The sequence below is a fragment of the Mus caroli genome, unplaced genomic scaffold (assembly GCF_978045245.1).
Source record: "Mus caroli unplaced genomic scaffold, Mus_caroli_1 scaffold_1, whole genome shotgun sequence".
Lineage (NCBI taxonomy): Eukaryota > Metazoa > Chordata > Mammalia > Rodentia > Muridae > Mus > Mus caroli.
Genome location: NW_028227256.1, coordinates 72,605,144 through 72,628,763, shown reverse-complemented (window position 1 = coordinate 72,628,763; position 23,620 = coordinate 72,605,144). Strand labels below are relative to the sequence as shown.

Sequence of the window (23,620 nt, the reverse complement as noted above, 5' to 3'; positions counted from 1 at the left end):
TAAGAGCACTGACTGCTCTGCCAGGGGTCCTGAGTTCAATTGCCAGCAACCACATGGTGGCTCACAACCATCTGTAATAGGGTCTGATGCCCTCTTCTGGTGTGTCTGAAGACAGCAACATTGTACTCATACACATAAAATAAAATAAAAAAATTTAAAAAGACTCTTTTGTCCTTGGGCTGGTGAGATTGTTTAGTAGGTAAAGTACTGACACATAAACTTGAGACCAGATGGGCAGTACTCTGTGAAAAAGCCAGCAGCACAAGTCTAGAATCTCGGGATCCGGAAATCAGAGACATGAGTAGTGTTTGCTGCCTGGTGAATCTAGCCAGACCAGTGACTGCTACTCCAGATTCAGCCAGAGATCTAGCTCCAAAAATAGAGTAGAGAGTGATTTAAAGGCACTCAACTTCACATGCACAAATACCCATACACAGGTGAACATATACATAGGCATACATACCATATGCACATATAAAAGAATCTCTAATTCTTTTCATATACTTTTCCCTTTGGGGTCTTTTGTTTTGTTTTGACATTTTGTCATCTCTATATGATGCCTATAAGATCATACAACTCTGGACGTTAAAACTATCCACTGGTAGTTTTATATCAAAATATCTAGTTGAATTCTGATCATCTCTTACAGCTAAGTCTGAGACCCACAGTTGTTCTCCAAGGTCATGGCTGGCCCCACATCCTTTTCCTATCTTATCTTCTATGGCTCTAGAATTCCTGATTTTCTCAGACCTATCAAAGAAAGCTTCCCCAGAGTCTGCTCCATCTGAAGGGGCTTTAGGAAGAAGTCCCTAAACTATTAATTCCCTAGGGCAGCCTCCTTCCTACCTCTCCCAAGCACTCCAGTGATCAAGGTCATTTGGGAGAGCAGGGTCCTTGTAAGAGACACTGCAGCCAAATTCTGTATCTCCCAGAAGGAATTGACAGCATAGCCCAAGCTGCCAACTGGATTCAAGATTTCCAGCTTCTAGTCCTGACAGTCTGGCCACTCAGTCACAATGCCCTCGGTGACAGCAAAACCAGCAAAGGATGCTCCCAGATCACAACCCCAGCAAGGCAAACTGTCACATGTGGCTCTCTGTCACCTGGTAAACGGAAGAATAAAAATAGGCTTGGTTTCCTGCCTTGCAGCATTCGAAAATAAATATGCAAACTGTGCATTTGCATTTCGGTAGCAAGGAGAAGCAGTAATAAGAGATTACTTTAAACTGTTATGGAAATGAGGTCCAAAATGATTCACAGGGAAAAAAAAATACAAGCTTAGGATGGAGCTGTCAATTCTGACTTCATGTTAGACTCTCCGAGATTGAGGGAGGTATGTTTTTCAAAAGGCTAAAGTGAGAGTTCATCTAGCACATATGAGCCCAGGATTCCATCACTACTAACAGGTGTGTGTGTGTGCGCGTGCACACACACACACAGCCTGTAGAGTAAGGTGCAGATATTAAAGTTTATTAAAAACTAAGTGGGGGCTGGTGAGATGGCTCAGTGGGTAAGAGCACCCGACTGCTCTTCCAAAGGTCCGAAGTTCAAATCCCAGCAACCACATGGTGGCTTACAACCACCTGTAATGAGATCTGATGCCCTCTTCTGGTACGTCTGAAGACAGCTACAGTGTACTTACATATAATAATAAATAAATAAATAAATAAATAAATAAATAAATAAATAAATAAAAAACTAAGTGATTCCAATGCACATACAGAATAAACCCCTGGCCTGAAAAACAATTTCTGACACCTCTGACACATGATCGTCATGATTTGTGCCGTATGCACCTGCTAAATGTCCAGTTCTCTCTCTACACCAACTCCCTTTATTTTTGCCTCATAAATTTACTTCAGCTTTACCCTGTAGCTGCAGAATCACAGAGCTGCTGTGCTCCTTCAGTTTCTCTCTACATGTAAAGTCAGCTACCCACCAATTTACAGACTCTCCAAATACAATGTCAAGCAAGCTACCATAAGCACCACTACTTGTGCCCTCCTCCACTAGGGGAAACAGTGCCTAATCTCGAAAAGTGGAAAGAGCCCAGGGCTGTGGATATTTGCTTTGACACGAGGTAATCATTTTAAAATGTTCACAGGCCAGCAGGACGGCTGAGCAGATAAACGCACTTGCTGCCAAACCTCATGATCTGAATTTGATTCCTGGACCCACGTGGTTGGTATGAAAGAACCAGCCCCCTCAAGTTGTTCGCTAACTTCCATACACACACACACAAACACACACTCACACACACACACACACAGAAATATACTCATATACACAATAGAATTTTTAATTAAAAAAAATTTATGGTGGAGTGTGGTGGTGTATGCCTTTAATCCCAGCACTTCAGAAACCAAAGTAAGCAGATGTCTGTAGGTTCTGGTCTACAGAGTGAGTTCTAAGACAGCCGAGGCTACATAGAGAGACTATGTCTCAAAAGAACAACAAAATTTAATGTCTGTCCCAGTTGTAGTGGCTCACACCTATAATCTTAGCACTCAGGAAGGCAGGAGAAAAGCCTGAGCTACAGAGAGGGCGCCAAGCCAGTCAGAGCATACACAGACACATGCACACACATGTGAGCACACACACAAACTAAAATAAAATAAAATAAAATAAAATAAAATAAAATAAAATACACCACTGCTCTTAATTAGCCACTCTAAGCTTTAGTCTGGGCTAGAGTTCCTTGGGAGACAATTTTCCCAGAAGTCTGTTCTTCCTAAACTCTCATCCACTTGCTTCCTTCTACCCAACACTTGGAAAGCTGAGCAATCTCCCTCAGCTACTTAGAATGTGAAGATGCAGCAGTCTTTCATGGTGAACTGTCACAGCACACAAGGAAGGCACAGCGGGCCAGCTCACCTTCCACCTGAACCACTGCAGTCTACAGGGCATCTAACTACACAGATGGAACCTGGAAGGCTCAGGGAAGTAGGAATCTGCTACCTACTCACTAACAACTCCTGCCTATGGATAGACTCCTGATCTCAAACAGAAGGACTCCACGGGTAGGTAGACACTCCAGGCACCACTGGACTTCCAATTCCTTCTAAATAATGAACGTAGAACCACTATGAGAGGAAGCCAGAAGGCAGAAAGGCCCTGTCTGGCCCTTAAAGTGTACTCCAAAGATCCACAGGATGAGAGTATTTGGGTCTGGGCTTAAAAGCTCATCAAGGCATAGATTCCTGGGCCTCGCCATTTCCTTTGCATGACTTTTTTTTTTTTTTTAAGATTTATTTATTATATGTAAGTACACTGTAGCTGTCTTCAGACACTCCAGAAGAGGGCGCCAGATCTCGTTACAGATGGTTGTGAGCCACCATGTGGTTGCTGGGAATTGAACTCTGGACCTTTGGAAGAACAGTCGGGTGCTCTTACCCACTGAGCCATCTCACCAGCCCCTTTGCATGACTTTTGAGACAGGTTCTCACTGTATGGCCTCAAACACTGCTGCAGGCTCCCAAATGCTGGATTACAGATGTGCACCACCACAGCCAGCAAGAGTTAAAGACTTTATTACATTCCTTGGATGACTGAGATGCAGAGGGGCCCTATGACACATTGAGAAACTACCTGAGAAGACTGGAGGGGAAAAGAGAGAGCCTAACACTACCTCTAGTCATCCTGGCTTTGGGAAAAGTACCTACTAACACCCCACCTATGACTTGCCTGCCGAAGCTATAATGGAGAACATGATCTGAGTTCTGGTATTTTGAGGAGCTACTAGTAGAGTAGGAATCACAGACAGATCCAGAATCCATGAAGAGCAGGCTGACTTCCTGCTCTTCCTTTCTCATCTCTTGCAGCTCCTAGAAAACATGGTGCTACTTTCTCTCTATCCCTGCCAATGTCAGCTTGTCAAGCCGGCATGCAGGACAGCACCATCAACATCTCTTTCTCCAACTGTTACAGCTTTTATTCTCCTGCTCTAATGGCCATCTCGGAGGCCTACTGTGCTCATCGTTTCACAAACTCCTCTCCAAGCTGACTGATTCAACCTGGCTTCTCGAAGCTTCTGACTGAATTGTTCTGCTTGGCCTCAAACTAACTCTAGCAATCTGTTCTAATCTGGCTCCTTCTTATTGTCTGGCTTCAACTGCCTCTGCTGACCTGCACTGAACTCGTGAATGAACTCAACTCCACTGCTCTGCGCTTACTCTCAACTGAAAGAACCAAACTGACTGACTGACTGACTTTCAACTCACTCCTTTCTCTCCCTGCACTGCTCTTAAATAGCTCCTCTTTCCTGTACTGTTCCTGTGAGAGTTGGGTGTATGCTATCTCTGACTCATTCTGTCAAATCTTTCTCTGATTCAACACTTTGTCTGCCCCTCAATTAGACAGCGCCTTCAAACATGGCTGATTCCTTATAGAAACTAACCTTAGCTGCACTGTTTGGGATTAATGATGTGACCTAAGGGCATGTCTGTGTTCCAGCCAGAGCAGCCATGTGACTAGATTAAAATTCTACAAACTGACTCAGAAGAAAACCTGCACTGCCTCTTTGGGCTCTGGGGCATTATTTCTATCACAGTGAAATGGCAGCTTTAATAGAAACAAATATGAGAATTCTTTGAAAGGTCTATTGGTGTCACATGTGGCAATGCTGGATCCCAAAGGAGACAAGAGTTTAGAACCATGTGGTCCTTCCTACTCTGACATTTGTGCATCCCTCCCTCCACGATTTAGGCTTAGTCTCTGCCTATCTCACAGAAAGCACAAGCAATGGGTATAGGGTGGGTCTGGTGGCATTCGAGGAGACACCAAGCCACTCTAAAAGCAAGCCTGGTTCAGAGGCAAGCCTCTTCAGAAACCCCTTCCCCCTTCTCTCTTTGCAGCAGCTCTGTGCTCCACTGTTCCTTGCCCCCAAGCTATTACCCCCCCTCCACTTCTCTCCTGGGACCCTTGATATGGACGAGCTCTGGGCAACACTTTCCCATCACCTACAAACACTGTGATTCATCTGCCACCCAGAGACCATCCCAGTGACTGTCTGCTTAGTTAGCACTTGATAAAGCATCGTTCGATATTAAGAAACAGTTCCTAGAAAATTGAAAATAATCCCAGCAGCCCACTCAGTCAGTCTTCCTCACAGAACATAAATCCTATGAATATTGGAGCCTGTGCTTTTTTTCCCCCCACAATGGATGAGACGTGCAATGGATCAAATTCAAATGATTGAATAATTTATCTGGAAACCAAATTCCTCACTCTGCATTTTCTAATTTGCCACCTTGGATTCAGGCCACTGGTGGGCACTGCCAGAACCTGTTTTTGCTGGTTATCAGCAATGGCTTCATTGAGAGCTGAGCAGCAGGCTGTGTTTAGTACAGGTGCCCTTGAGTTTAGCTTTGTCTCCCCGTTGCTGCTTAGAATTCCCTTTGAGAGTGCCAAGTGTCAACAGCCATGGTGATCATTTGAGTCACCTGATATGATACAAGAAGAGATGTCACCTGGCCTGCCAAATGGTACACATTATTGCCAGCTTCTGTGCCCTAAAGGAGGTGTGTAGGGCAATATGAGCAGATGGTCCACTGCTCCGACAGTCAGAGGCTGTCACAGGATCCTCAGCTGTCTATGTGAGCTGAATCCTCAGCAGGAGGGAAGGGACAGCCACCTTCTTTGTACAAAGAAAACGTGTTAGAACTCTAGACTGGAAATGGGCTTGAACTTGTCCAAGGATAATGAAAACCCTGGGCACTTGGCCAAGGTGTGACTCTTGCCCATAATCTGACTCTGAAAGTTACAAAAGAGTATAGATTGTTACCCCCAACCCTGACCCCAACACTTCACACATGCCTACTCCCTAAGCCTTTTCCAAGGATGCTGGGCTGGGTGTTTAGTAGACCATGACCTTTACCTCCTTCCTCAACTTCTGTTGGAAGAATCCCTTCCTTAAGGAGACATAAACAAAGTCTACCCCCACCTTACAAGGTCCCAACAACAAACTGAAGTAGGATCCTACAAAGTTCACTCTGGGGAACCCGCCTGAGTTTATTGGTCACAGGGTACATGCTGGCAAGGAACCCAGCATGGAGGATGGCTTTCCCATACATAGGCAAATAAACAAAGCACCCTTCTGTTAGTTAGCCTTTCCCAGCAGACATACTCTCCCTGCTAGAGACCTAGCATCTCCCAAGACCTTGAGGTTGTGCCCCCTGAACACACTAAGTGCAATCAAGGCAGAACTGCACACAGATGGCTTTGAGAAGAGGTTACAGTCTCTAATGACCTTGCCCAAACCCTGTTCTGAGGAAAGGTCAATGGCCCACAGGCCTCTCCTGTTGGTCTCTTGCAAGCAAGTACAACTCATCTGATCATGGCAGCTGGGTTGTTTTTTTTTTTTTTTTTGAGGTGGGGGGGGGCATACTCCAGAACACCTGCCTTATAATACCCACCCCATCCCCCCTCAAGCCATGCCATAGGAACAGAACACCTCTCTACTGATGTTCCGCTATGCTTTTTTTTTTTTTAATGTCCTCAAAGGTCCCAGGCTCTTGAGAGGATATGGCCAAAGGCCCAGTCAAGGAATGGTCAGTTGAAACATGGGACTGTGGGATAAATTCCAAATGTCCTCTAATGACGTTCAGTCTAGTCACCCAGGCCCAAGCCTGGATGTATGTCATGGTCTCGACATCCTGTCTCTTACAGAATCATCCTAGTCTCCACTCCGCTCCCTAGCAGCACCCTTCCGGGCGACTTTTAGGGCTGTGGAGAAAGCCCTGCCCAGGGCCCCACCCCAGAATTGCATCTTCTGCGAGGCTCCTCCTAAACTTCAGCCCATCCCCTGCAGCTCCAGTATCCTCACGTTATCCGTTTCATATTGGTTGTCATGGCTACCCGACTCAAATTTCATATTGTTCTCACCTTTTGTTTTGAGGCCAGAGGGTCTCCTCACTTCACTGGACATCACCTGCTACTAACCCCGACTAAGATCTCCACGTGGATCCTCTTCTTCTCACTTGCAGGAGAGGGCTCCTGGGAAAAGCAGGCTCCTTCATGGAGTTGTAAAGGAATCCCCACAACAGAAGAGCCAGCCAGCAGCCAATACCCAGAAAGGGTTCCAGGTTCTCCCAGAAGCCTGTCGGCCAAGCCTAACGTTGATAAGGTCGGGCCCTCTGTGTGTGGGAGACCTGCTCCACGCCTGCCTGTGATCTAGGCTTTACATCTGACTTTTGTTTTGATCCCTGGCAGAGTATTTTTTACATTCAACCTTGGCATGGTCCATCTACCAAGACTTTTGTGTTCAAATAGGCTAAATGAGCCAGTCAAAGGCATGAAGCATCAGAGAGCAAGGATGGGTGGGCAGCTGGGATGAAATGCTTAAAACATGATGATAGCCCGGTTACTGTTGTCTCTGTTCTGCTCTGCCTTAGGAAAACAGCAAACATCTCTGTGTCCCCTGCCTGCCCCAGGCACCAGCTGTAGGCCTGAACCATGACAGAAAAGGAGAGGTCAAATCGGATAAAGATAGGAATGCAGAACCAGCTCCAGAAGGAAAGGATTATGTGATGCCAAGGCGTCATTAACCCTGGATGCTTGGAGCCGCAGACCGCCATGAACCTCCCAGAATCCTTTGGAACCCGCTTAAATGAACCCTGGGATTAAATCGGACCCGCCAGGTGGCAGCCTTCCCCTTGCTCTGCCGACAGAGCCTACAGTGCGCAAAAACCACCGCCAGAGGGCTACACAAGGCCGGCAGGCTCCAGGCAGCTGGTTACCTAGCAACTGTGACGCAACGGGTCCTGTTTCCACCCCCCTCAAGGCCTCCCAGGTTATTTCTGGCAAAACAGACTGTTGCACAAGGAGTGGCTTCAGGAATCCTAGAACCGCTTCCCGCTTAAGCCAGAAGGATCTAAAATGGTCCAGCGGGCCCCCAACCCCGCGCCATCCTGGCGTCTAAGGGGCTGAGCCGCTACCTCTGCTTCCCAGATGCATTTCCCGTGCAGCTTTGTAGCCCCACAGGACTGAAGTCACCCTGATTTCCCTGGTGGCTAAAGGGAAGCAGCGCCTCCTTGTCCCCTCCTTTCTAATCCAGGGCTAGATTAATGGGCATGTGACCCTCAGTAGACCTTGAACCTCCTGTTCTTCCGCTATACTGAAGGGAGCTAAAGAAGGGAACAGCAAGACCCAGCTTGGATTTTCAGTAGTCTTGAATCTACCTCTCCCCCTCAAGCCCTCTCTGTCCTCTGCTTCAAATCTCTTCCAGTTTGGATGGCCCTGGTAACACTTCAGGTAGGTAAATGTGGCCTGAGAAGCCACAGGCGGCACCAAGAAAATGAGGCAGACACAAGACACGGAGTGTGTTGTAATGACTTCAAAGCCGGTGCCGCCTGGGCTGTGAAAGTCAAGGGGCCACTGGCCTGGCATAGGCAGTGACTCCAGGCACATCCCTGGGTCTGAGGAATGCCTGGCCCTGGTGCTGGGTTCCTAGGGTCTGTGAGTCGCCAAGGTGGGGTCTCGGAGGGGCACCATCCTGCGGGTCACACAGGCATGTGCAGCTCATTGTACTCGTCCTGACCGTCCTCGTCAAAGTTCGGCTCGGCATCTTCAGAGTCCAGCTGCAGAAGAGAGCACGGGGTTGGGAAAGGCAGGGGGACAGACAAACGTTTCTCCTGTTCCTCGCATCCTCTTCTCAACACCTATTCTCTCTCCAGGACCCCAGCTTGAAGTACTTCCCTGCCTCAAACCTTCATTTCCCAATCACCCAGAATGCCCAAATGGACTTGTACAATACCAACAGTGACACAGGATGCGTATGCCTAGGATCCTGGGATCCTGGCGCCTCTGTGCCCCATATCTGAGCGTGAAAGAATTGCAAAAATCGGACTGTGAGGTGACTCAGCAGATAAAGGTGCTTGCCACTAAGCTTGATGACCCAGCTTCAATCCCCAGGACCCACGTGGCAGAGAGAGAACCTCAGCCCATACACATAAAATACATTTTAAAAAGCCAGGTGTGGTAGTGCACGCCTTTGATCCCAGCTGAAGGCAAAGGCAGGTGGAGCTCTGTGAGCTTGAAGCCAGCCTGGTCTACAGACCGAGTTCCAGGTCAGCCAGGGCTACACAGAAAAAAATCTGTCTTGGAAAACAAAAACAAGCAAAAATGCTGAAGAAGGAAGAGGAGGAGGAGGAAGAGAGAGAGAGAGAGGAAGGAAGGAAACATGAAAAAATGTAAGAAGAGCAAAAAGATGTCCTTTGCTATAGCTGACAGAAACAGGGCCCAAGACTGATGTCTGTGCAATCCCATCCATACGCAGCCTGCAGCCAGGTACTTTGCTTAAGCACACTGTCCACAGCAGGCCTGTCTTGTTCTTCTTAAAGCCTCATATCAGCAGCTTTACCTCGATTCGTAGTTAACTCTCCCACCAGTTCTTCGGTAGACACAACAAGCCCACTATACCAGTGAAAACAGCACTTCCGAGCATGCAGTAACTTTCCCCAGTTCACACAAACCAGCAGGAAGCCAGGTATCTAAATCAGTGCCCAACCGCCTTAATCCTCCTAACCCCCAGCCACCCCAAGCCATCAGCCCTTACCGCCTGCAGCTCCCTGTCCTGGAAGAGCCGGGGCAAAAGGCAACGCCTCAGAGGCACCGTGAGCAAGAGCAGGAAAGGAAAGGCCAGCGAGGCCGCCGTTGACTTGACCACCCAGAGAAGTGCAATGCAGCCCAGCTGGATGCAGGTGAACAGGTGCATCCGCCATGTCTTCACCTGGGGTACAGGCTTAGTCTCATTACACCATGGCCATTCAGGCTCCACCCACACCTCAGGGAACATGGCTCTCTGGGTCCCAGTTATCTTTATCTTCTTCCTTCTGCTCATCCCTAGCCAAGGAGTCCCTCCAGACCCAGTCCCATCAACTCAACCATGTCCCCAACTCCATGCATCTGGGCCTGACCTTGGTCACGTAGGGCTGCTCAGGATGATGCTTTGCTGGCATGAAAATGAGCAGCAGACGTTGGGACAATTGGATACCAGACAGTGATGTGACGCCCATGTACAGGAAAATCCCGAAAAGTACAGCCAATGGGATCCGGCGCAACACAGCTCCCATGACGATAGACAGGCCTAGGGGAGGTAACACAGATCTGCCTACCCCTGGCCCCTGCCCTGCCCAGACAAAGGGCCTGGTAAGGGATTTGTTTATCTGACCAATCTGGGCCTTCTTGACAGAGGTGGATCGGGACAAAGGGGAAGCAGGGAAGAGTTCCCAGTGTGAGGAGACTGGCTGGAGACCTGGCGGGTGGGCTAAGCATACTGCACCTGCAGATTCAGGAGGGTCAAGCCCAGGATGAGAAGCTCAAGCCACTGGGCCCAAGAAAGCAAATCTATGGGGAGACTCCAGTGCTCACCCACGAGGCTGGCAATGAGCACCCCGGTGACCCGCTGCTCCCGCACCTCCTGGATCTGGGGCTTGTCACCGGGCGCAATGGCAGTCCGCATTACCGTCAACGCGTTGACATGAGTGACAGAGCGCACAGTGGCAGCTGTGAGCCAGGGCAAGCCGAACAAGCCACAGAGGCCGCCCAAAGAGCCAATCAAAAGCAGGTCAAGATGGAAGCCGGAGCCCTTGAGTAGCCTCCGTGCCTTCTGGCTGACAATGAGCCTGTGCAGATTGAAGGAAAAGGAGCTAGCTAGCAGGCGGACCTGCCACGCTCGCTCGCACACACACCGTTCACCCAAGGCTTGTGGGGAGGGGAGCCCTGAAGACGACAGTTCTCCCCGGACCTGCCAGCTTCCTCTTTCACATTCCCAAATTAAAGTTCTCACACTCCAGTAAACCTGAGCCAAATTCTCATGCTGCGAACATTTAAAGCACCACAAAAGCCAGATGCCAGATCAGACCGTGTTATTTTGGTTTAACCAAAATGAGAAATGTGTGAGCATCGCTGGGTGACAGAACACCCTGACAGAATTCTGAGAACTTCCAAGTGCCACCCTGCCAGGGGTGATAGCAAGAAGCACCAGGTCAAACCCTCCCCCATAGGAGAACCATACCTGGGCCCACATGCCCACACCTGTTCCAGCCTGTTGCTCTAGCTCCCCATCCTCCTCCTCCTCCCCCTCCTCTCCTCCTCTTTCTCCTCCTCCTCCCCCTCTTCTCCTCCTCTTTCTCCTCTTCCTCCCCCTCCTCTCCTCCTCTTTCTCCTCCTCCTCCCCATCCCTCACTCATGCCAGATCCCAACAAACTCCTCACAGCCTACCACAAGGCATCACTAGACAGATAAGGTACCCGTGCCTTAACCCTGAAGCCAAGTCATCCGTCCATCTCCCCTCCCTCTCCAGCCCTCTCACGCAGTGATCTGTGTCTCCATGAATATGAGGATGAGGACCAAGAGCGCGGGGACAGCAGCAGCCACCATCATCCATGGTGGGAAGGGGCGGGCACTGCCCAAGGGTGGGATGAACCATGTGCGCTTATGAGGGGAAGTCACTGAAAGCCCTGTAGGCACCGTCAGCTTCTGCATGGCAGGAAGGAAGACATGGGTCAGAGCCAGAGGCTGCCCACAGATGAGGTTTACATTGCAGCTGTTCCTACCAGAGTTCCCAGAACTCTCGGAGCTGCTGAAACTCACTTTCATTCTCCAAAGTCACTATTCCAGGAGCCGGCAGAGAACATAGCAATGGGATACCATCCCCCCCCCCCCCCCAGCTCCAAAGTTGTCAGGAGACCTGCTGTTGTAGCGACCTGGCACTCTACACCAGCTCACATTTATTCCAAATTCCTGCCACTTGGGATCATACACAGTTAGATGACCTGGGTAGCTCCTGGGTCAAACCTCACAGCAGTCTCTGATGTGGCCCAACATCTTGCCACTTGACTAAGAGAACTGGGCTGCTACCCGCTCCAGATCCTGGGGCTAGTGGAATTTAAGTGGCCACAGCAGATGGGGCAAACTCACCTGTGTGTAGGTGTCTGTGATAGAGTAATCCACAAGGACCATCACCAGGATGGAGATGGGAATGCCAAAATCCCCGATGATGCGCCGAGCCTGCCGAGGACAGCCAGGTTAGAAGCAAGGGGCTAAGGGACAGGAGACACCCCCTCCCACAACCCTTTCTGGGACCAAGCTAAGGCCAGAAATACTCTAAGGTGTGTCCCTCAAGGTGCCAGCCCCTGAGTGCCAGCCGCAGCTGAGAGACACTCTTGTTTTGTCGGGGTTGGGGGATTGTTGGGCCATTGCATTGGCCAAGAAGGGAGGAAGACTCTCTCGGGACCTAAGCCTATCAGGGACAACAGGAGTCAAGGGGAATGGAGTACCTTGCCCCCCAGGAAGCGGCTGTTCCTGAACTTGCGCAGGAAGAAGGCAATGAGGAACGTTCCCAGCATGAGAATGAGGGATAGCAGAGCTGTGTTGGGTTGGTTCCTCGGGCCTGGTGGTCCCTCTGTGGGGGGCAGGGCACTACTATTCAGTTCCAAGCCAGTCTCCAGGGCCTCATCCGGTGGGTAGAATGGCAGCAGAGGATGCTCTGTGAACACCTATGTGTAGGAAAGAGGATGCCTCACTCTCCGCAGGCAGATGACAAACCCAGCCCTGATCCCTGACGTCCCTTAACCTCCACCTCCCAACACACACACACACACAGAGCCCCTCTCCCCATGTCTTGCTCTCAGCAAGCCCCAGGCCTCCTTAGGTCAGGTACTATCTCCACCCTATCCCTACCCACCATCTTGGATACCACCACACCTTGTAGAGCTTGTGAAACGTCTCATAGATGAAAATTAGCGAAATGAGGAAAGCAAAGATCTCCTGGGTGAATGGTGAGATGTAGCGGACAAGGAAGCTGCCCTCTGCAGCCACCAGGGCCAGGACAAAGACCACCAGCCAGAGGCCCACCCACACTCGACCGGTGAGGTACTCCAGGTCCTGAGCTCGGCAGAACTAGAGATAGTAAGGAGGTTGGTTACCTACAGGTGGACCGTCTGCCCTGAGATTGGTACCTGTGGGATGAACAGGAGTAGACTCCAAGGATAAGAAGGGAGGCTACAGAGACCCAGCTCCTGGACACTCAGATAAGGGGCTGACAAAGGGCAGGAAGGAGGGGCAGTGACAGGCTTTACCTTGAAGAAAGCTTCTTCAAAGACCAGCAGAGGCCCAGAGAAGCCTACCACAAGCAGCGGCTGGGCCCCGAGCAGAGAGAAAAGGACCCCAAGCACAGCTGTGGACACAATCAGCTCTGACACGCCCATCAGCCCCTCTGTTTTCTCTCCTGGGGTGGAAAGGGGTTGGTAAGAGAGCCATAGCCTGGCTTTTCCTGTTCTGCCCCTTCCTCATCTGGCTCTCCAGCAAGTGCGGAGCAGCTCCCAGAACAACAGACAAGGCCTACAGGGATCCTGCCTTTACACCCTCATTTTAAACCCCACCCCACCCCAAATGGATCATTGGAGTCCTCGGGCCCTGTAGCTCCCTAAGGGAGTTGCAGCTTTCCTATCCCCCGCTATCCATCGACCCTCTAAGTGATATGAGCCAGAGACCCCTATGGGTGCCATCCGAACCCCCGACAGTGACCCTGAGAGCCTCACCTAAAAGCCCCCCAAAGGTGATAGCAGGACTGAGGGCCGCGAAATAGATAAAGAGCACAGCAGCCACACACTGGGAGTGCAGAGCATCCCGCAGGTCACTGGGGTAGTGGGGGTAACGGCGCTTCACATCCCGCACTAGCCCCCCAAACACTGAGCCTGTCCGCTGCAGGGGATCATCTTCAGAGGTTGCCTCGGAGCCCCCCATCTCCAAAGACAGCTCTGGGGAAACGGGAAAGATTCTGATGAAACTCAGGCCACTCCATCCTGTCTGAAGGCCCTGGCTGCGTTCCACACAGCACTAGGGGCAGTGATGGTAAAAGCGTACAGGACTCGGAGAGGCAGGAGTGGGCTGGGGTCTGACCTTTGCCAGGGGCAGCATAGCCCCCCCGGGTGGTCATCTCCACCTTGGTCTGTTCCCGCTCCCGCCGCTTCCTCAGCAGCTCTCGCTGGAAGGCAGCCACCGAACGTAGTAGGTCTCGGCCCTCCACCTCCGACGGGGGAATCACAATGCTGCCATCCAAAAACTCGCTGATGGCACCCAAAAGGTCCTGCCGGTCATCTGCCTGATAGGCAGCCTCGTGAAAGAGCTGGGAAGAGGGGATGGCTCTCAAGGATGGGCCGAGAGAGCCCAGGAAGGAGACTTCAGAGAGATCATATTGGGTCACAGAGATAGGGTGGAGAAGACAGATAGCCATATGCACCAGGCTAGTCTAGGAAAGGATTTCAGAACATCTCTGACTAGGCAGGGCCTGCATCCCAAACATCACCCAAGCGAGGAGACCGTTCTGTCTAAGGCCAGCCATGGTCAGCACCATCAGCACAGGACAGGGGGACAGTCCACATTTCCTACTACATCCAAGACATTGTGTCTGGGACTCTACTACTGTGTTACCACCTTTTCCGTGCACAGCCTAGGTTTCCGTTTTCTACCCTGAGCTAACAGCTTGCCAACTCCACTCCAGAGATAGACAGCTAGGGAACAAGCAGGAGCCAGGAGACAGGCCTAAAGAAGCCATCCCAGATTACAGGACCAACCTTGTCAGACATGAGTGTGGCAATGGAGCGCCCTAATTCGTGATAGTCAGTGCTGGTATGGCTGGGCCCCAGCATCACAAAGAGGAAGCGAACAGGCACGGGGACCTCCAGCACAGACTCCAAGAGAACAGCCTCGCTGAGCCGCACAAAAGCTGCCGCCGGCTGCTCCAAGAAAGGCACGCAGCCTGAGGAAGACAAAACCCGTGATGGACAGGGGGACAGTCGATGGACAGGGAGACAGTCAAAGCAGGCTCTGGGAGGGAGACCTGGGTTCTTCTGTACAGTGGGGCTGTTGGATACTGCGAAAGAAACCTCGGATCTCAAGTACCCTGTTCGCTTATGTGTTTATATCCACATAGCAGTCACCAAGAGGTGGAAAGTAAGGGTGTCTCATAAGGATTGCATTCCCCCCTAATTCTTACAGTGGTGCTATATATTAAACTACCCATAGTCCAATATGGCAGGAAACTGGGATTGGAGAAGATAGGACTCAGTAGCTTCCTCTAGAGGCCCAGGGGCACAGACCATAACAGAGGACATTCAGCACGCCCTGCCTCCAGCACCCGGCCCTCCTCACCCACAAGCACGACAGTGGCCTCGGCGTCCTCCGGGATCTTCTCCAGCAGTTTCAGGCTTTTCCCTCGGTGACCGTCTCCCCCAGGCATGTGGAGGGGCTTCTGAGGACGCAGAACTGGAATAGGGCTGGGACCCAGCCTAGACACCACGGCAGGCCCTCCCAGCCCTCGTCCCAGCCCTGCTTCCTCTCTTAGGAGGACCCTGCCCTCTCCTCAATGCCCTACCCCATCTCAGCCTTATCAGCGGAATGGCTCCAATGGGTCAGTCACATCACCACACCAAAACCCTGTATCATCAGCACAGGGAGCCCTCTGGTGCACCACCCACAGACACACAGCATGCTCATCGCGGTGCCAGGCATCCAGCCTTCCGGATCTCAACTAAACTGGGCATCTTCTAAGTTCCCAGGCTCAGGCCGGGCAAGGTACACTAACCTCCTTAGCATCAGGGTCATGTGGCCACAACGGGGCTGGCTCTCCTTGGTCATCAGCCATGGTGGGGACCGCACCATCAGGGCCATGACTAGGAGTTGGGTGGTGATTCCCCAAGACTGAGTTCACACTGGAGCTTGACGGATTTCGAGGGAAAAAGCCACTGTCCTTGTCATCGTTGGGATGGCTAAAGAAAGGGGCAAGGTACATTGGCGAGGTACAATGTTAGACTGGGATCACAAGGAGGTGAGAAGTGAGGGACAACAGCCTGCAGCCCTTCTTAAGGTGACAGCTTTTTATTGGTTAAGGCTGTAAGAAGACGGAAGGGGAATAAGCTCCCATCACATTGAGTAATGCAAGCTCAGTCTGAGACCCCCTGAGAAGAGACAATGACCCTAGGACAGCTGAAGCAGACAGAGCCCTCGTCCTCAGCCCCTCACACCTGTGTTTCAGGAGTAGAGTCCTCAGAACACTAGCCCTGTCCTCAGGCCGGATCTGGTCAGATACAATCATGGTCTCCACCACAAGGTGAGCGATACCCGGCAGGGTGGTCTGTTCCAGGTCCAGGAGAGCCGCTCCTAGGACACAGTGAGGGAAGGAGCCGCCCAGCCAGAGGGGAGACCACCCCAGTGCAAACTGAGCTGAGGGCCAATGCACTAACAGCAGATACATGTCTTACAGGCATCTGGGGATGCATACGACAATGGGGGCCAAGCAATGGGAGTGAGTCACGGCCTAAGAGTGCAGGTGCAATGCATAGCCCTGCCCCTCGGAATTCCCAGAGTGGTCTCGACTCACTGGGCAGCCCAACATAGATGGCGCTACAGCAGGGAGAAATTGCCAGCCCAAGGAGCCCTACCCTGGGCAATGGTCCTCCTAAGTTCCAGCAGGCTACGGAAGGAGAGCGAAGCAACATGAGGCTTCCCCCAGCGCTCCGTCTCCTCCTCCACATCCTCCTCGAACTTGATCCAGCGTGCTGTCTCCCGCCAGTGTGGCTCCTGGCTCCGGTCCAACATCAGCTCATTCAGCTCCACGAACACCTGCAATAGGTATCAAGGTGAGGGCTCGGAGGCTGTCAGAGTTGGGACCGGCACAAAGGAGAAACACTGGATCCCCAAAGCAGACACCCTCGGGCTAAATACCTCATGAGGCCTCCGATCCAGCTTCTTCTTCTTCTTTTTCCTGCGCAAGATGGGCGCCAGGCCACTGGGGCTGCCTCTCCCACCCTGTATCCGGGATGGTTTCTTCACCAAGTGTCGCCGCACCCCGGGGTTATCCTCCAGCCGATGACCTGTGGGCAAGGTAGACGTGGGCCCTAAGGATCCATCTCTAGGTCATGGCCCACATGCTCCAGGCCCCTTTTGTACCCACTAGGTCCACCTGGCTGTAATCCCACACACATTCTCCAGGTGGCCATTTCACAGATGTGGAAACAGAGTCTCAGAAGAGGAAAGGCACAGTACAGAGCAACATTGTAGCACTAGCCAAGTCACAACAAAAGGCAGATCCCACTTAAGCCTTCAGTCCTATCCATACCCTGAAGTCCTTGCCACAACCTGTGGGGCCATGGGTCCAATTCTTGTCCCTAGACACCTAGTTCCCAACACTTTCATATCCACAGCACCCGAATCCCAGCCCCACTAGTGCCTATCAAACAAGCTTATGAAGGGCCGCTTGGTCATCTTCCCACCTGCCCAGACGAACAGCTGGAGAGAGGCTAGCTGCCTAGTTACTCACAAGCAGCTACCCCTGCCAGGGGGCTCGGGTGGCCCCTCATGGGCTCCCATAGGCCATAGTCTTCAAAGTCCAGTACAAACATTTCCAAATCCTCTGAGGCCACTAAGTCACCAGCGCTGGGGCTTGGATTCCTCCCAGAGCATTGGTCTTCAGTGTCCCCAGGCTTAGGACTCAGAGTCCCATTGGGCTCCATGACCTTGTCCAACGGGCTTGTCATTCCCCTGGTGGCCAAGGCCTCAGCCCTGGCTGTCCCAAGAATTGGGAGCCCCTGCCGGAGCTGCCTTTGCCCACACAGAGCTGGACGTGGTAAGGTTTCCTGCTCCCAACTCTCCTCGTCCCCCAAGTCTGATCCTGCCGTTATCAGCCCCCACCCTAGATCTGTAAATACACCCTCCTGATGAACCCCCCACTGCCGCTACCATCGGATTGTTCCTGTCCCTGTCCTCAGGCCCTGGCAACTTTCCATGACGTATTGAGCTCAAAGCCCTAACTCCCCCCACCTCTGCCCCCGCCCACACCCTGTGAATCTTAGGAGGAGGAGGAGGGCAGAAGACCAGCGATGCCCCTTGCCTGGGCACAGAGCCCCGTGGGTGATGACAGGTGGCACCAAAGCCAGGCACTGATAAGATGGAAGGAATGTGCCGAGATCACAGCCAGGCCAGGGCAAGGGTGGTAGGAAGGAGTGAGGGCAGCTGCAGGCCTGGCTTGGGAAGAGGTGAGGCCAGGCAGTGGCAGTTCAGCCCTCAGCCTCCAGGCAGGTGGGTTAACATGGAGTTTACAAAGGAAGGAGATCTCAGGAGAGCCCTCCTCCAAGAGGGTCGATTTATGCAATAGGTGACTCAGAGAGCACTCCCGAGTGACACTAAGGAAAACAGCTCTGGAAGAGCGGTGGCTTAGTCAGATGAAGCTCTCTCTGCCACAGGGCTACTGTGGAAAGGACTAGGTGGGGACACCCTCTTCAAGGTCCCGCCACGGGGTCTCACTCACTCTTCATGTCGTCCAGATCGGCAGAACCCAGCATTTGAGCCTCCGCCTCGTCAGTGGGCACCCGCTGCTCTGGCCCAGGGTTGCCCAGGGCACTGCCTGGACACAATCGCTCCCGCAGGTCATAGCTGGCTGATGGACTCCAGGGCCGGCTCTTCTCTGTGGAGATTCGGGAAGCCCGGGCCCGGGGACTAGGGGAGCTGAGGAAGTAACATGAGGCTTTAGGTTTAATGGAGAGAGGCAAGGAGCTGCTGAACTAATGAACTCTTATACTTCCCCCCCCCACACACACACACAGCCTCGAGAACAAGAGTGAATACAGAGGCCTCCTTTCCCAGCATGCTCATTCCTTCCCACTCGCTGGCTCAGCTTGTCTACCTGTACCCCTCTCTCTTCACCAACACCTCAGGCCTAGAGGACTCTTGGCCTCTTGGCTCTACACTCTCTTCTCCCCTCTTGCTCCCTCCTCCCACTTGTAAACCATGGAGTCGGATGAGACTCTCCTCACTCTCTCGGCTTTCCGGGTCATACCTACAGACACTCACTACTCAGGGTTAGGAATCAGGCAAGTGTCAGGGACTTGGGCCACCTGCTCTGGATTGCAGTGGGTTCTGCTCAGTGAGGGCTGGGTCCAGGGAGCTGGGACTAGTACCTGCCAGAGCGCTGGGGGCTCTGGTCAGATTGCAGGCCCACAGAAGGCAGGGCCTTGGCACAGGGAGCCTTGACAGGAAGACCTGGGCTGTCATCTTCATCACTTCCAATGGAGAACTGTGGACATACATGGACAGACTCATCACTCAGGAGCCACCTCGGTCACGTCAGGTCTTGACCAGCCAGCCCTCTGTCAGTGAGGAGGAGACCCTACCTTTGCTTTCTGTGGGGGACCCGGGGGTGGAGGCTCCACAGGCTCTGCCTCAGACTCTCCCTCTTCTTCCTCTTCTTCCTCCTCCTCCTCTTCTGCTCCAGCTCCCCCCTCCTCCTGGATAGGGGGTGTCCCTTCTGATGGGGGAGCAGAGGTTTTCTCTTTCTTCCTCTTCCTCCTGGTGTGCCGAGCAGAGGTGGGGGGCGGTCGCCGAAGCTTGTGGGGTGGAGGCAGGCGGGCTGAGAGCGGGTGATGGGTGTGGTGGGATGTGTGCCGGTGAACTGGAGGTGCAGGAGAGTAGGTTGAGACCCCTGAAGCAGAGTGGGGCTTCCCCCCACAAGGAGTTCACACCTTATTCTAGCGCTAAAACAAAGGCACCCCCAGTCTTTCTTCTAGAGCCAGGACACCCCTCCCAACTATGCATCCCTGCTCCTGTCATTGGTGAGGCCAGGTGGAGTGGGGACAAGAGTGACATAGAGAGAAAGTCGCAAAGGGGAGTCGGGAGATGTGGTACCGAAGAAAGAGAGAAGCTGAGGGAAGACACATCAGGAAACACAGTGGGGCAGAGGGTGAGTGGGACCCAGTGCACGATGAAGGTCACTGAGAGAGACCTCAGGCCCATCTCCCCTACATCTCCCCTGACAGGTGAACAAAGTGATGGTATGAGAGGCAGGATGACTTAACATGGCATGGTGGCCCAGCACAGCGTCCAGCACAGGATGACACTGAGTGATCAAGCCGGAGGTGAGCGCAGTAATGGTGGCGATGAAGGTGATGGTGGTGAAGGCTGGAGCACTAGGGGTCCCCAGGCTACCCACACTCAAAGTCCCGCTCGCTGTAGCTGCGGCTAGGCTTCTCAGGGTCCCAGGCCGGGGTCTTGCTGATGAGGTCCCCAAACCTGCTCACAGCCAAGGTCTTGCCCAAATCATCATCTTCCTCTTCTACATCTGGACCCAGAGGGGGCTCCTCCAAGGGCACCCGGACCTGCAGGCCAGATAGCCTCTCCTAAGAACACCTAATTCATGAACACTCCCCACCCACCCCCAACTCCATACTTCAAGGGCCTTCCCAACACCTTCACCCTTGCCTGCATCAACATCCCCAAAACACCCTCTGAGGGCTTCCCCCCAGGTTGTGGGAGCACCAGCCACAAGTGCATGAAATACCGAAGACCCCCTATTCCTCTACACCACCAACACAGCTCTACATCTGGATCTGGTGGTCCCAGGGTCATCCAGAGGACACCCCACCCATCCTGCTCCTCCTCCCCCACCCCACCCCCACGCATCAGTCACCTGGGGTAGGGGGGAGGCGCCCCCGGGCGGCGGGATCACCCCATTAGCCATGGCAGGGCTGAAGACTTAGGAGTCTCTCAATCACTATGGGACCCAAACCCTGGGTGAGAAGAAGGGGGCGCTGCAGAGACCTCTTGGGGAGCCTTGGGGAAGGAGGGCGGGGTCAGGAATCGCGCTCGTGGGCCCCCTCCGGGATGCTCCATCCCGGTGCCCAGCCCGCTCTCCCTTCCGAGGCCCAACCCGGTCCATGTTATTCCGCTGTCCCTACCCGGCCCGGCGCCCACGCCTTGCCTTTAAGTATCTCCGGGCTCCGGAACCTGCGGGGCTTGGGAGAGCCGCCGCGCCCCATGTCCCTCCCCGCAAGCTCCGGGGCGCGGCTGCCGGGTTCCCGTCCGGCCTCTCGCCGCGCAGAGCCCGGCCAGGCGGACGCAGGCGCCGGAGCCCCGCAGTCCACGGCTCCACCTCCTAGCACTCCGCTGTGCCAGCCCGCCGCCGCCCGGCCGCACAATGGGAGTGGACGATCCCTGACTTACCCCGACCAGGCTAGCGTGGGCCCCGCGCTCGGGTCCCCGCAGGATCCCACCTGCCCGCAAGACCCCTCTCCAGGCGCCCCACGCATTGCGGGGGGGAGGAGGGGCGGGTGCACGGCCCTAAATTCCCACAATCCCTCAAACACACTCCTCCACCTTGCTTTTAGCCACCCCTCCCTTTCCCTCAGGAGCCCTGGAGGAGACCCTCTTCGCACATACAAGCCTCTCCAGCTTGGACACGAGATCACAGACCCCTGAAAGCCATTGCCCTCAACACCTCCAGCCTCAGCTCAACTGATGTCCTTCAAAGGCTGGCTTCTGGCACAGGGCGCCACCCACCATTTGACCTTGGCACATTATCTACCCATCAGTAGCCAGAGGCAGCTGAAACAGGGGCATTCCAATTGGGCCAACCACTCTAAAATCCTGTGGCTAAGCTTTCACTGTTCCTCCGCCCGAATCCCGCCCCCGCTCCTCCAACCGTGGAGGACCTAGCTCACTTTCCAAGGTCAGAGAGATGTTCGCAAAGGGCACCTGGACCCCCACTGTGTTCTCTGAGTCTCTGAAACTGGGCATCTAGAATAACCCATGCCCATAAAAGCCCTGAATGACAGTCCGTTTAAGCCAGGCCCCTACACCTTAGAATAATCCATGCCCATAAAAGTCCTGAATGACAGTCCGTTTAAGCCAGGCCCCTACACCTTAGAACAAACAAAGGGAGAAGAAGTGGGGGTCAGCAGAAGGTGGGGTGGAAAGGAGGGGAGAGAAGCCTGTACTAAAGTACAAACTGCTCTGACCCCTGCCCTGTGCGATCTCAGCCCCACCCAAGGGAAGAGCCTACACACAGAGCCCTGGGGATTGCTTGAAGCAGCTGGTCACATCCCATCTACAATCAGCTTAAACAGTTCAGAATCCCCTGGCCAGAGAAATGATCCTGCCGCAACTAAGATGGATCTTCTGAGAGCGGAGCATGGAGGTACCCGGCTTTAATTCCATCACTTAAAAGGCTGAGAGCCCGGCAGTGGGGGCGCATGCCTTTAATCCCAGCACTTGGGAGGCAGAGGCAAGAGGATTTCTAAATTCGAGGCCAGCCCGGCCCACAGAGCGAGTTCCAGGACAGCCAGGGCTACATATTAAAACCCTGTCTCAAAAAACAACAACAAAACCCTATCAACGGAACAAACAAAAAAGCCAGTTTATCCATATCAATCCAGAGAATCCCAGACAGGCATGGCCCACCTGTGAGGTGATTCTAGATGTCATCACGTTGACAATTTACACTAACCATCCTAGGGAAGTATTATTCCTTTGGCTGAGAACATGGGGATGCAGGAAGGCATGTTCCCCCATAGAGGTTACACCTAGGAAGAAGGTTATCCACAAGTTTGGGCATCCTTGGTGGATTGCAGATGATGGCTGTCTGAGCCCCAGCCATTTACTCCAGACTTCTCACAGTCATCCGTGTTTACAAAGATGTCAGCGCTGGGTGTCAGCTATGCAGAAACAGGACATGTGAGTTGCCTTCCTAAAGTCAAGCCCATGAGGCCCATGGGCTGGTGTTGAATTGTGTCCCCTGAAACTCACATGCAAATTCTCAACGTCCATGACCTCAGAATGAGCCCTTATTTGAAAATAAAACCATTGTAGTTGTTAAGGGCATCCTGGAGTGGGGTGCGCTCCTTTGTTATCCAATATGGTGTGTCTATAAAAAGGGGAGATTTGGACACAGACACACACGGAAAGAACACTGTGTGAAGATTGGCGGCATGCCACCACAAGCCAAGGAAACTCCAAAAAACTGAGAGGCCTGGAACAGGTCCTTCCTGTGCATCTTCAGAGAGAACTGGGGTCTGCAGACACTTGACTTCAGACACTGTGATGCTGTTCTCTCTGTTATCCTTCATTGCAGCAGCCCCAGTGAAGTAACCTGTTGCCCCGTCCTTCACCCTGTGCCAGCTAACTTGGCCTTAAGATTTTTTTAAAGATTTGTTTGTTTGTTTGTTTGTTTGTTAATTATAAGTAACACTGTAACTGCCTTCAGACACACCAGAAGAGGGCATCAGATCTCATTACAGATGGTTGTGAGCCACCATGTGGTTGCTGGGAATTGAACATGACCTCTGGAAGAGCAGTTAGTGCTCTTAACCACTGAGCCATTTCTCCAGCCCTGGCCTTAAGTCTTAATGGAGCCATCCCTTGTTGGGAATACCATAGGAGGATCCCTTTCGCCTTCCTTCTGTTCTCTACATCTTAGTGCTGGACCCTCCCCCACAGCCTGGAAAACCATCAGGGAGTTTTATCTCAAGACAGCTTGAGAAGTTTTTGTCAACCTGGGAGCCCTAGGGTGCTGGGTTACATAACACACAACTTGTCCCTTAGAGATCCCAATCCAGAATGGATGTTGCACGTGGATTCTCCTCTCACTTAGGAGGGAACACCAAACTGGTCCCTTGGAGGCCCTCATCCCACCTGGAGTCAGGAACTTCAGCCTCGACTCCACAAGCATCTCCCTTTTATCATCCATGTCTCTGGAATAATGAGGTAAATCGTCCCTCTGGGAGGGTTTTTAGAAGGCCATGTTCCTCTCTCATTCTGGGGCAGGGTGGGCAGGTGGTGTTGACTCACCTAC

General features: G+C 52.6%; 1 protein-coding gene across 3 annotated transcripts; it reads right to left on the bottom strand.

Moving 5' to 3' along the window:
• Positions 1 to 4,925: 4,925 nt before the first annotated feature.
• Positions 4,926 to 20,882, bottom strand: Slc4a3 (solute carrier family 4 member 3). Of its 3 annotated transcripts, XM_085838541.1 has the most exons (23): positions 20,753 to 20,882; positions 20,462 to 20,604; positions 19,985 to 20,150; positions 19,170 to 19,447; positions 18,957 to 19,072; positions 18,308 to 18,504; positions 16,726 to 16,874; positions 16,443 to 16,623; positions 16,026 to 16,161; positions 15,587 to 15,770; positions 15,154 to 15,253; positions 14,577 to 14,761; positions 13,903 to 14,128; positions 13,542 to 13,760; positions 13,080 to 13,228; positions 12,706 to 12,900; positions 12,279 to 12,497; positions 11,920 to 12,009; positions 11,312 to 11,478; positions 10,369 to 10,622; positions 9,915 to 10,084; positions 9,554 to 9,727; positions 4,926 to 8,576 (listed from the first exon to the last, which is right to left on the bottom strand). In XM_085838541.1, the coding sequence occupies exons 2-23, from the start codon at positions 20,510 to 20,512 to the stop codon at positions 8,499 to 8,501; spliced, it is 3,684 nt and encodes a 1,227-aa protein (XP_085694667.1). In that variant the 5' UTR covers positions 20,513 to 20,604; positions 20,753 to 20,882; the 3' UTR covers positions 4,926 to 8,498. The 3 variants fall into 3 exon arrangements, with proteins under 3 accessions (XP_085694667.1, XP_029335140.1, XP_029335141.1); XM_029479280.2 differs by lacking the exons at positions 20,462 to 20,604; positions 20,753 to 20,882 and having other exon boundaries at positions 19,851 to 20,106; XM_029479281.2 differs by lacking the exons at positions 18,308 to 18,504; positions 18,957 to 19,072; positions 19,170 to 19,447; ... (1 more) ...; positions 20,462 to 20,604; positions 20,753 to 20,882 and adding an exon at positions 17,321 to 17,718.
• Positions 20,883 to 23,620: the final 2,738 nt, after the last annotated feature.

What these genes read in the sequence shown, in the direction of transcription:
- Slc4a3 (XM_085838541.1), bottom strand. Translation starts at nt 20,512, where the DNA reads ATGGCTAATGGGGTGATCCCGCCGCCCGGGGGCGCCTCCCCCCTACCC. An exon ending in TCACAGACACCTACACACAG is followed by an intron (nt 11,479 to 11,919) that starts GTGAGTTTGCCC and finishes CCTGCCATGCAG; the next exon opens with AAGCTGACGGTGCCTACAGG. An exon ending in AGCAGCCCTACGTGACCAAG is followed by an intron (nt 9,728 to 9,914) that starts GTCAGGCCCAGA and finishes CCTGTACCCCAG; the next exon opens with GTGAAGACATGGCGGATGCA.